Source organism: Psammomys obesus, unplaced genomic scaffold (genome assembly GCF_907164565.1).
Source record: "Psammomys obesus unplaced genomic scaffold, mPsaObe1.curated_primary_1811, whole genome shotgun sequence".
Lineage (NCBI taxonomy): Eukaryota > Metazoa > Chordata > Mammalia > Rodentia > Muridae > Psammomys > Psammomys obesus.
In genome coordinates this window covers 25,709,812-25,723,049 of record NW_026585797.1, presented here as the reverse complement: position 1 = coordinate 25,723,049, position 13,238 = coordinate 25,709,812, and the positions used below count along the sequence as shown (strand labels likewise).

Genomic DNA, 13,238 nt, shown 5'->3' with positions numbered 1-13,238 from the left:
CTTTTCTTTTCTTTTCTTTTCTTTTCTTTTCTTTTCTTTTCTTTTCTCTTCTCTTCTCTTCTCTTCTTTTCTTTTCTCTTCTTTTCTTTTCTTTTCTTTCTTTCTTTTCTTTTCTATTACTTTTTTTCTGTCTAGGCCTCCTTACTGACAAAAGTTATTCTCTGCCTAATTTGTCTAACAGGACTTTGGTTGTATCTCTGTCTTACTCTGTGTGTGTATGTGTGTGTGTGTGTGTGTGTGTGTGTGTGAACACATGTGCCTATCTTGTATTCAGATGTGTGTGTGTACAGCACACCTGTACATACCATTAAGCCAAGATAAACCTGACATTATAAGGAGCAGCTGGCTTAGTTTCCCTCCCACATGTTTTCCAGCCTCCAAGCACAGCTATCTAATTGGTTATGATGGTTAGCTCAGTTGTCAGCTTGACAAAACCTAGACACCACACCACATCCTGCCATTTGAGAGGTGATCTGGATTGTATCTCAGCCCTCACATCTACCACCATGCCTCTTAGTGCCTTGAAGTACCCTTGGCCAGAGACAGAGAACAACAGCCTGCGTGCCCATCATGGTGGAGGGTGGAGAACTCTGTCTCAGTTCCCTGCATCCACAGGTAGCTGCAGTCCCAGGACCAGGATGATGAGCACCATCTAGGAAACAAGCACATTTTTCGAGGAGTGGTACTTTGAACTGGTTTCCAAAATGTTTAATGACATGTCTATATTTACTCTGGACATGCGTTTGCTGCCATTCATGTGTATTTGCCACAGCATGTGTGTGGGCATCAGAGCTTGTGGAAGGCAGTTCTCTCTTCGGGAGGATTGTGGGTTTCAAATTCAGCGTGATAGGCATGGCAGTAGGTGTCTTTACCACCTCAACTTTCCTGTGGGCCTCTAAAATTTAATGCTTTAAATCATAGCAAACAATTTGTATGAACAAGAGCAATGGAGTCTCCTTCAAAATTCATTTGAAACATAGTCAGTTTAAATAAAAGAAACAGAGGGTCTAGAGAGATGGCTCAGCATTTAAAAGCTCATGCAGAGGCTCTGGGTTCACAGCAGCCACATACCTGAGTGTCTGTGACTCCAGTTCTAGAGGATCCCATGCCCTCTGCTGATCTCCATGGGCGTTGCTCATACATGGTGCACAGACATCCATGCAAGCAAAACACCCGTGCATATCAAAAACAGATAGATGAGAGATAGATAGAGAGATAGAGAGATAGAGAGCAGGCATGCTGATACCCACCGTAATCCCAGCTCAGTGGAGTTGGAGGCAAGATGACCAAGAGTTTGGAGGCCATTGGGCTATGTAGTGAATTAGAGGCCAGCTCGAGCTATGTAGCAAGACCCTGTTTCCAAAAAAAAAAAAAAAAAGTAAAAAGAAGCTGAAAGCAGAATTAAAGAGTTCACATTAAAAATATTCACTGTCAGAAAATTTTAAATTATAAAATTTGAACTACTGATTAGTATACAGTTGTCATTCAGTGTTGAACTTTTGTGGTCTACAGAATGCATTGAAATTTTTCAACAATTATTTTCAAAAATGTGAAACTATCATGGTGTGATAGCGCATACAGAGAAGTCCAGCATGCGTTGGAAGCCGAAGCAGGAGGATCCTGAGTTCAAGAGCTGCCTGGGCTGTACCATCAAATGTTTTAAAAGAGAGGGTAGGGAGTGAAAGAGGAAATTAATATGGTCATGTGGACATTTTAAAACTGTAAATCAACCCGAGCATAGTGAAGCCTGCACTCAGGTGGTCAAGGCATGTGGATTGAACCTAAAGACCCTATCTTAAAAGAATAAACCAACAAAACAATAAACCTAGACAGACAATCAGTGTTTTATTGTAATAGCACAAAATTAGATGAAAATTTAATTTAGAAATATTTAAACAAGATAAAATTTCTAGATGTGAAAAAACATTTAACTATTGAAAATGATGTTTTAAGAGAATTGCTATTGACATTGGAATAAGAAAAAGCATACTGACTCCAGTGAAAGCAATTTTAAGAAGTAGTCCTACACCGTCAAGTTTATTCCTCCTTGAATTCAGTGATGTTTGGGAAAGTCAGTGCTGTTAATAACAGTTGTGTTCTGTTGCTCTGACGAAAATGTCTTGCCGGGTTAGAGGAAATATAACTAAAGAAACCGAGCCATGTGCAGCGGCTGCGGAAAGCAAAGCAGACTCTTAAAGTATGTAAACCTCGATCCTGCGTTCTAGACTCTTCACCCCAGCTCTACGGGTGCACAAGCAGCTGTTCAGTGAGATTTAGGATTGCTCAGCTGAGTTTTGTCATTGGTGTAAAGCAAAAGAAAACTCATAACTAGACAGTATGTCAAAATGACAAAGATTCATGTCTAAATTTAATAAATATTAAACTATGTTGTTAAATTTTATATTTAAAACTGTTTTTCCATACCTAGTCATTAATTACAAAAATTGTTTTGTATGAGTTAAAAAGGTTTTGTTGTTGTTGTTGTTGTTGTTGTTGTTTGTTTTTTTCTGCGAAACTCCCAACAAATGGCTGAGTTGTTTATCTTCTCTTGTGCAGTTACTATCCTTGGTCACTGCTCATAAGTTAAGAATGGTATTGCTCCGTGATTCTTAACTAGCCGCGTGACTACTGTAGCTTTTGTTTCTTTCACACTCTGTGGCATTCAGTTTGCAGAATTATGCCAAATGTCCAAAAGTTGTAGCACAGTAACAAGAACGTGAGTGTCTGTACTGCTTTTTTTTTTTGTCTATGTCAGTGCCTTCCAAAGTCCTGGGGATTCCGAGGGTGGCTTCTGGGCTGCAGTTACATGTGACAATAGTGATTATTATCACACATCAAGTGTTCCTTCAGAAGAGAAGCCACTGGGGCTGCCAACTGTGACATCCCTGCCAGCACTGAGCCTTCTTATAGCACTTCCTCTTGAAATTTGTTTCAATGAGTCACTTGAATAACTTCCAGTACATCATTTATTCAGTGGCAACTTTCTCCACCAGTTGTCTTGAGGATCTCATTTGGAGTTCAGTCCATTAGATGTTCATATGATTTCCTTCTTTACCCAGCAAGTGAATAAAGTGTTTTTCTTAGACATGGGCCGGGTCAGATACTCCCTGTGGTCGCTACCAGTTCTCCAACTCCGTGAGCTCAGTAGATTGTCCACTGCATGCTAAAGTACATTACTGCATTCTTAATCTTCCAACATTTGAACATTGAAAGTAGAAGAAATCTAAAGGGAAAGCACAAAGAACAAAGCAGGCCAGTATAAAGAATTATCATCTTTTTGTTATAAAGAATAAATGACTTGTGGGTGTTTGGCATATTTCCAGAGCTTAAGCACTGCATACTTAAACTCTGGTGATGGATTACATGTATGTATCAGTTCTTCTTACGCCCTTCATTGTAATTGTTGTTGGATTATGGTGATTCCTCGGTAACTCAGCCCTGAGAGCCTTTAAATTCTTTGCCTTTGTTTTTCAGCCGGAAAGCTCTTCATTGCGCCTCTCATCCTGGTTTTGGGATTGGCACTAGGGGCCATAGCCGTTGTAATCGGTAAGAAACGTGACATGTCTGAGATTAGAATTCTCCTATGGCAGTAGGACAGTATTAGTGTATGTGTAATGGCGTAATGGCGTATGTAATGGTGCGAGTCAGTTGGTGGGTGTGGCTTCTGCTCTGTGCCTCACTTCAAACACCCTGTGCAGCACAGGGTGTATACGGCAGAGGAACATGCTTCCTACATATAGACAGGTACATTAAACATATGAACAGATATATTAAAGGGGTAGTTCTCTGACTTAGCCTAGCCAGGAGAGCTGTTGAAAACACACATTGCAAGACCCTACCATCCGTTTCTAGCCCAGTGTTGTGGCTGAGCCTATGGGTTTATGTCTCAAAAAAGTCCCAGATGCTGCCAATGCTGTTAGCCTATGGGCCACACGTTAAGAACCATTGCTTCAGAAATTTCAACTTAAACATTCTCGATAAAGCTATATTGGTCATTATTCCCTGAAATAATGGGATGCTTTTGCTGAATTAAATGATTTTCTACGTGTAAACTTCTCTTTTATCGGTGAATGTATGGGACAGATAGAATTGCAAAGTATCTCACATTCAAGTCATTATAGTCAGTCGGGACTTTATAAAACAGATGTTATTATCTGTACTCTCAAGTAGAGAGAATCTAGTCTTACTAAGATCTCAAAATTGTTACAACTGGGAACCACATATATGTTCTTAAGATGTTATACTGACCAACAATGAAATGAATATCGCAGTGTACAAATTATAGGACTGTGAAAATAAAGATATTGGCATTAAGCTAAATGGTTTGCTAGAAAACATTGTGTTTTATTAGAACTTGTATGACTGAGGGTGATAAAGGGGACAGACAGCATATTACAGGGACAACGTGTTATGGGGAAGAATGAAGTCTTGTGAAAAAAAAAAACATATCCCATAGTGTTTGTGAATTATTAATAATGACTATTGTAAGTAGATTGCATATGAGTAAAATTGGGAAATTTCAAATATATATATATATACATACATATATACATATACACACATACATTATATATATGTGTGTGTGTGTGTATTATACATGCACCTCATTATTATACATTATACCTCAGTGCTTTCCTCCCTAATTGCCTTTTTTTTTTCATCCCTAGGTTTATTTGTATTTCCTATATATTGCCTTTGTAAAAAACAGAGAAAGCGATCACGGACAGGTATGCACTGGTAATCCACAGAGGATTTCACATGATGTCAGCCGGTACCAGGAGGAGCCGTGCAGGATGCTCCACCGTCTATGTGTCGGACCCTTAACACCTAGAGAAACTTCCGCCATCTTGTCTCCTGTGGTTCTCTGCAGGCCACAGTGCCTCTCTAGCTACGGTGCACTCCCAACATGGTGTCCTGTCCTTTCCTTAAACAAATTGCTGCTTTTAAAAAATGGTCACTTTCGTTAATTAGAGACGTTTATATCTTAACTCTTACCTTCGTGGTTCGTGGAAGAAAATACTTCGAGAACAGGGTATCCTCAGCTGTGTTTTGAGGACACCTCACAGGAGTGTTATTTGGATTGTCTAAACTCTGTGCTTCTCTCCAGGCTGAATGTGAGGTGTGGTATGCAAAGCTGAGGTCCTGTCTGTCTCAGTAGACAAAGCCATTTTTCAGAAGATAAATCAGAGTTCACCAAATGCACCTGTTGTTGTCTGTAGCCCAAATGGTATCATTCTTTTGCTCTTTGGACACTGTACTTGCTTTAAAAAAAAATCTCAGCACCCAGAAGGGAATTAATGAAACTAAATTAATGAGAAGAACCAGGAGTTACTGGTGCGTATGTGTAAGGATGTGTATGTGTGTATATAAACACGTGTTAAATCAGGCTCCACAGCCGTGTGCTTGTCTAGTTCCATGTCTATTTTCATAGAACCATTCAGCCATGATGGTTATTTTTGTGGGCCTAACTTGGTAATGTACTGAATTAAAGCCAATATCAACAACAGGTTGTGTCCATGGTATCCCTGTCCATTTCTTGCTTTTTCTGTGGACACACACATACACCCACACACCCCCGCATGAGATGTATGCAGTGTCACTCCGAGATGTACCAAACTTTGTAAACTGAAAGGATGGTTTTAGAAAGTCTCAAGTTTCCAACATGATCTTTTCAGATCCCTTGAATTTTGACATAAATACTTTATCCTGCCAATAAAGCCTTCCTGGGATTATTTCTTTTTTTTTTTTTTTTTTTTTTTGCTTTGAAGAAAACTGTTTAAACTTTTAATTTAATTTCCATTCTGCTCATTATTTAATTACCATTTTAGAATCCTAATTAATTCTGCTGTAGGTTAAGTTTTAAAAAATTATTTAATACTCTACTTCTTCCCTCTTTATTTTTTTAATTTGTCCTCAAGTTTTTTACAAAAATAAATAATAGTTTTGAAGGATTTTTGGCTATGTTTACTACTCAGATGCATACTTTGCTGGTATCTCCTTAGAGACAGATAACTTGAAAACAGCTTTTTATGTACATAGTTTCATGAAAACATAAACTGTTTTGGAGAAGAAAACAAATGTAGAAAATATTTTGGAGAAGTTCTTCTGAGATGAGAAGTCTTTGCGAATAAGATAATGGAATTTAAGTAAACAGCCCCATTTCCTTGCTTCTATCATAAATTTTATCGAGACAAAGAAGAGATGTCATGAAGCCTAAGGCTTCAGCTCATTTTTACATTCTCAAAGTCAGCTACTTGTAGTAAATGTTTGTTTGACTTGAAGTAGACTGTATGATAACACTCACGCTTATATGGCTGTTTCATGGTGTCGGATGCCAGAGTGTAAGAACTTTGTACCCTTGTGTTTCGCTGCAAAAGTTCATGCCCGTGAGGACGGTCCATGTCTAAGCTAGCATGCTCGTAGTCTTGAGAGCAATAGAGAGGAGCTGGACAGCTTCCTGCTCAGTGGTGAGAGTCTGGCGGGAGGAGTTCACGGCACTGGTGGAGTACCTGTTTCTGGACTGTGGTGTGAGGTAAGGCGCAGTGGTCTCTGGCGTCACAGACTTATCTTCCCGTGCCTTCAGCCGTACATCTGCCAAGTGTTTACTGTCTGCCTTAGATGTGCTAGTCTTAGACCAAAAGACAGAACTTCTAGCCCAAATACATGTCTCTGTTGTTAAAAGTGCTTAATTTTTAGAAACTTGTTTTTCCTGGACTCGGCCATCGAGTCCAGTTTGGCCAGCTGTGGGTGGGATGGATCTGAGTATGCCCCATGAATCTGTCTGTATGTCATTAGTAAACATGTCATGTTCATACACATTCCTAGGTGAACAGAGACTTGTGGGTCTGAGAGTGTCTATATTCTTGGGTTTTTGTGCCTGCTGGCTTTGGCCTACTCAGGGATTTTTATTCTATTCTTTAGATAGCTTATCTTTTACAGATATTTTTATATATGATTTGAAAAAAAAATTCCAATATGTGATTTACAAATTGGTATTTGTTATCAGGAAAGGCTGTTTCATCAGAGGTTGGGAGAGTACACACTGTGCTTGCACGGGCATCTCATTTGTAAGTGCATAGATTTGTAAAATAAATGTGTGCGTTTTTCCCTTCCTAAGGAACACACAACCACATACGCAGATATGTGTGTCCTTTCCGTGGTAGTAACTTAAAAGTAATTATTTGTGAATATTTTAGTAAGTCTCAGAAATCTTTAAAAGAGTTAAAGAAAAAATAGCAAAAAGTTTCTCTGTAAGTGCCAACTTTGAAGGTAGAACAGTGGTAACATTTAGAATAAATTCTGAAAACTCCTTTACAAAATGAAGTATACATGTGAACTGTCTTTTTATCCAGGTCTCGTCTTTATCTGTCAACACTGTAGAAACTCAGACCATGTAGGGCTATAACATACAAGGTCCTCTGCGTATCTGCCCCTTGTTTTCCTAGGGTGACTCTCAGTGGTCTGAGATGCTTCCTTCAAATGTACAAATAAGTGTGTGTCCGTGTGTGTGCACGCATGCACCCTTGCATGTCAGTTTTCTGCTAATAGAATGACATCCTTTGCTGGGGCTCTTTTTCACGTTTTTAAGGATTAGAAGAATACCTTTCCACAAGTGTTTATACCCATTTGAAAGTTACACTCTAATCCACTGGGGAGCTGTGTTTTAACTGATTTGGTCATCTGTTGAATGGGTAACAAGATAGTTTTCACTGATCACACACAAAACATCTTATGCATTCATATTTTTGTCACCAATACAACCATTTCCATGGGATTTTGAAATTTATTTTTACAAAAATATTTGTAATAAATATTTTTAAGACATAGCCAAAAGATGTGACCGTAGGAATAATGTATTCAAGACCCTATTTGGGAGCAGTGTAGAGACTGCCTAATTTTAAAGCAGAGCATCTTTCAAGACTTCCTCTTTGAAAGATTAGCCAAATATCTTGCTGAAATTTAAAAGAGAATATTAGTCTGTTCCCAGTGAAGCAAAAATGTGATGAGTTGTCTTTTTCACAGTGTGAAAAAGATTAATCAGTTCTTGGATTTCTTCTTTTTCACTTTAGTACTGAAGGAATGAATGGTATCTGTCTCGCTGTCTAAAACCCTCATTAATGCCATTTATGAGAAGTAGGAGGAAAAGGAGGTCAAATGCCATAACACTAGCTACATCCTCTTCCCACCTTTATGGTCCAGCCCGCAGCCACTTAATAGTACAAGAACAGGTGGGAAAACAGAGATGAGTTAAACAAGAGACAATTTACAGCATAGCATCTGTCTCTCTGTGCTGTGGGATCAAGATTCTGTACGACCTCTCGGGAAATGCCCAACCCTGTGGTACCATCTCAAGTACCAGGACCCTACTTAGGACTGTATCTTTTAATTTCACTGCCCAGACACATGCCTCTGTGTTCCCATAACACCTCTGTGTCCCATACTCTACAAAGACCTTTGCAGTTATTCTGTCTGTCCCTATGTTAGTTGCAACCACGTTTTTGTCCACACCTCTGTCACCCTCAGAGAAGAGGGGAGGCAGGTGGGAGAGAGGCCTACCCTGGTCTGTGTAGCCTCAGCGTCTCTGGCCTTTCTCAGATTTTAGTGCATCTGCCAACACATCTCCCCTACCAAACAATGAAACTGTTTTAACATCAGATTTTTTTTATGATGCCTGTCATTATGAATATAACAAAGTTAGTGGCCTAAGTAATACTAGGTGGCATATAAGTACAAAACTAAGAAAATCTATGCCACAAGCCACATTACAGGTTAGTTTTATAAGCAATCTGAACACAGTCCTTGATATGAGTTCTTTCGTGTCAGTGGTTGGAGTCTGTCTGCGCTATTGTTCTGTGTTAATGTCTGCTATAATTGTTAGCCTTAACACTGATGCACTTTCTAGTGTGTGTGCCATTTAAATAGTTAAGTGCTAAAGCAAAAGTGACAGGTGTGTTTTTTAGCGACAAGAATAGAATCATATCAGTAAATATGTTTAAATTCTTCAAATTAGTGAGGAATCAGAAGCTGAGTCCTTTATGTAAAACATTTTTAATATAAGTTGAGTATAAAGCACTCAAATATAGAACTGTTTCTAAAATGTTAGAAAAGCTGGGGATTTTTTTGCAATGATTTTGCAACATTTAGAACTCATAGCAAATAATGATGCTACATGATAATTTCACTCGAATCTCTGTTTAAAATACTAATTCCTACTGAATGTTTTAATTGTATTTAACTGTATTTTCATAGTTCATGAATTCTATACAAGAAATTTTCTTGACTAGAAACACAATAAATAAAAATAGTTGGAGCACATTTTGCTTTCAAATCATAACTTAATTATACACTTTTCCTACAATTGTGGACACTAACTTCCAAAATCACATATTGAAATGTATCTCTGCAATGACCATATCACGAAAACTTGTACAGAAACCATGTTATCTAAACAAACAAAAAACACTTCCAGGCTTGAAAGAGTACTTAAGGTTGTGAAATGTTACTTTTTGGAGGCAAATCAATGGATGGGACTCCACTGTATTTCTTCCTTTGAGTGTACAGCTGAGACTGATTCCAAAGCCGTGTGCCCCGTGGGATTTCTATGCATCACTTTATAAGTCTTCAGATTTAGATGGTGTTATCCAGACCCAAAAAGTACAGTCACAGTAGAATAAGACTATTGTCATTGTCTAACTGCTTTTTGGCTAAAGCCTTAATATGTCACATACCTTACATACCGTATATGCCCTTCTACATATTGTCAATTGTGTGAGCATGTAATCGTGTATATTAGAAATTATATTTTTTTTCCTTTGGACTAAAGAAGTGACTGTTTTGAGAATAATGACTTAAATGCAAAAATTATCTTTTTGAAAAATACTTGAAGTATTTATTACTGGTGTCCTTTTGAGGGTCATTTCTTTATTTCTCCAAAAGGCATTCAGTGGTTTATTTTAGGTTATGTGGACTCATTAATAGAGAAAATTTTTGTTGTTGTTTTTCAGTTCTGGGTCATATGCTACCACTGTCTTCTTCCGTGTGTGTGTGTGTATGTGTGTGTGTGTGTGTGTGTGTAGCAATACCCATGCATCTCAACATTGCATACCTATTTCTTTTCTTAGTTTTCCAAATTATCTTGCTTTTTACTTCTGCAGTGCCCCCCCCCGCCCTTCTCATCTCGGCCAAGTGAGGAATAAATTGTCTTAAGCACTCGCTCCTTTCAACTGTAATGCAGTGAAATTCTGTGCTGAAAGGCCTGGTGACCTAACTCTACTAGTATGTGTCATTTATCCTTGTTATTGTTAACTGAGCTGGATCCACAGTGCCTGGGACAGTTTTCCTGATTCTTGGTAGTTGCTGAGGTCCTAGCCCTCTGTGAATTGGACCAGAGGTTTGATAATACTCTAGAGCCAAACTTGAGAAATCTGTGATTGTCAGAAGCTCAATGCAGTGCCTGCATATCGGCTGGACCAAAAGCACACACACATTCATATGATCTGACCCAAAGCTTTTTATCCTTCACCTAAAGGAATTCACAGTTGCAATTATTGGTCTTTAAGTATAAACATCCTGTAGCTTGAACTTGGGGTAGATTTAAATCAAGCAGCAATTGTATATTAGAGGCAGCTATCAACTCATGTTCTGTGGTTTTTATTAGGCACTTTGATAATCTAAAGCAGATCACCTAGACTATAACCAGGGTTGGCCCTGTTACAGAGAGACTGCTTTCCTCAGTCTGTAGGCTGTAGTCATTTTGTTCTGTTGACAGTGTCCTTTCTTTACGGAAGCTTTTCAGTTTCAGGATGTCCCATTTATTAATTGTTGATCTTGGAGCCTGAGCTGTTGGTGTTGCTTGCCATTTTATTTTTAATTAATCGGTTTGACACATAAGCCACACTCAAAATGTATTAAATGTAGTTTTACTATGTAAGAAAAAAGTTCAGAGAGTCACACTTGGATGTTAAATGGCCCCAGGATTGCAGAAATGATGCCATTTCAGGTTTTCCTCATAGGGGGCAGGCTGTGCCGGACTTGTTAGTCCCTTTTAATGTCAAGGTTCCATCTCATGGCCAGCTAGGAAAATCGTCTTGTTAAATTCTTGAAAGTTACCAGGTTTTTAAATTAGCATTGCTTCCTCCATATCTAAATACATTGTTTCAGACAGCTAGTATTTAAATATATGATGTGTATATCTAATTTTTAGTCTATAGAAAATTAGCATGCTATATGTTTCTTTACAAAAAAATTCTAGACATGGCATCATTACTTTTTATCAGCTGAATAGAATTTTTTTCCCTAATGCCCACTTTTAAAGTTGCATATGATAACTCCTCAATAGCTAATATCTTGATCATTTTCATTACAATTAAATTTCTGTAGATGGTGTTTTGAAAAATTTAAGAAGCCTTGTGAAAACCTTATTTTGGTATGAAATTCAGAATAGTAATTGAATATATATAAATGTGTATTTAGACACCATTTGCCAAAGCAGAAACAATTTCTTCCAAATTTTTATGAAAATTAAAAGGCACCCAGGCAGGGCACTTGGCGTGTGGCCCAGTCAGAACCCTTAGGTCTGGGGTTAGCTGCGTTTGCTTCCATCTCCTCCTCAGTCCACACTGATGTATATGAACGGGCAAGGCTTGTATTGGTTTTATTTTATGTTTTTTTGTTTGTTTCCTTCTCTCCTGCCCTTTAAAAATTGGCTCTCTGGTGAAAGGCAGAAGGCATATTTCATGTGCCCGTCAGGCACCAGGCAGCCTACTGCATGTGCCTGCAGTGACCAATTACCCTTGTACCCTACTCCCGTCCTCGCTTCCCATGACACAGTACAGTTAAGGAGTTTAATTTAAACTCTGTTCTATGGGACAGCAGCCCTCTGCAGACACACATATGCTGCTTTCTAATAAAGGCCCTTTTAACCCCTTGTGGGCATGTGGAGGAGGAGGGGAAAAAGATTGACTATCTCATTGCTTGTGAAAACAATTATTCATGTGCTAATAAATAGTACTTCTGACTGCTTTTAAAAAAATCTAATCAAACAGCAGCAGGCACACATCTTTAATCCCAGCACTTTTGGGAAAGCAGGCAGATCTCTGTGAGTTCCAGGCCAGCCTGGTCTACATCGTGAGTTCTAGTATAGCCAGAGCTACATGGCGAGATCCTATCTCAAAAACAAACAAATAAAATCAAACAAACAGCAGCATGCAAATATTATTACATTAACTCATCACTTATTAAGAAGCAAAATTGGTAAGACATTTTCTTTACTTATCTTGCAAACCTTAAAGACAGTTACATTATCTATGTCGTCATTTTTCTGCATATTCAGAAATTGATGTTCTAAGGAATAATTACCATCTTCTATGTAAATGTGAGACTGTATTCCATTTTAAGTAAGGTCTCAATAATAATAACAGGGGGTAATGTTTGCTTTATCTTAAAGTGAATTGCTTCCATTTTAATGTGTACCAGGTCTTGTCACTTCCCTTTTATTGAACATTTAAAAATTTTCTGTAAACTTTGTGGCCCATTCCCAGGTAATATGTCATAATGTTTTTCTTGTTGAAAATATTCCTTGACTTTTAAATGTTTTAACTGTTTCTGCATTTCAGTAGTTGCTAACTTTGATCTTCATAAAAGTACGTGGAAGAAGCCACTTTGGATGTATTTTTAGGAAATAGGCAGGTGGAAATAACAAAACAGATGCCACTGATATCTTAATCCCTGAAAAGCAATTGGAAAGAAAAACAAACAAACATTGTACCAAAATTAAAAAGTTGAAAACAAAAGTTGAAAAACAAAAAGATCTGATTTCTTATATTGTTGAAGGGATCAACTTTCAGATGAAGGCTTTATACTCTTGCTTCCATGAATGGTCCATAGTGTCCGCTCTCACCACTGCTGCATTGGTACACTCATCACTGAAAAGAAAGAAAGAATTAGTGAAGAAAGCCAGGGAGATCAGCCTTGTTTCCACTATCCAGTAGCACTAAACCTACTGTGCCACCTAAACCTCCCATATGGTGCTTATGTGATGATGTAACATTTGTGTGTTATTAGTGCCTTATTTCTTTCATGTGACTTCATTTCTTATCAAAAGAGCCATAAATTTTCCATTAGCACTCTTTGATCCCTCTACTTTAAAGCATGCTAGTCAGGTGTCTTTATAGATGTACCTCGCCTGCATTTGCTACTGAATCTCCTATATTGTCTCTAGACTAACAAATTAGCTGTAT

General features: G+C 38.1%; 1 protein-coding gene across 1 annotated transcript in view; it reads left to right on the top strand.

Moving 5' to 3' along the window:
* The window catches only part of Rnf217 (ring finger protein 217), a 110,810-nt gene extending 98,050 nt beyond the window's left edge, over positions 1-12,760 (top strand). Inside the window, exons 5-6 of the mRNA XM_055599357.1 lie at positions 3,475-3,546; positions 4,668-12,760. Of these exons, the coding sequence (XP_055455332.1) occupies positions 3,475-3,546; positions 4,668-4,741 (146 nt within the window). The 3' untranslated portion in view covers positions 4,742-12,760. The remainder of the gene's footprint in view (positions 1-3,474; positions 3,547-4,667) is intronic.
* Positions 12,761-13,238: the final 478 nt, after the last annotated feature.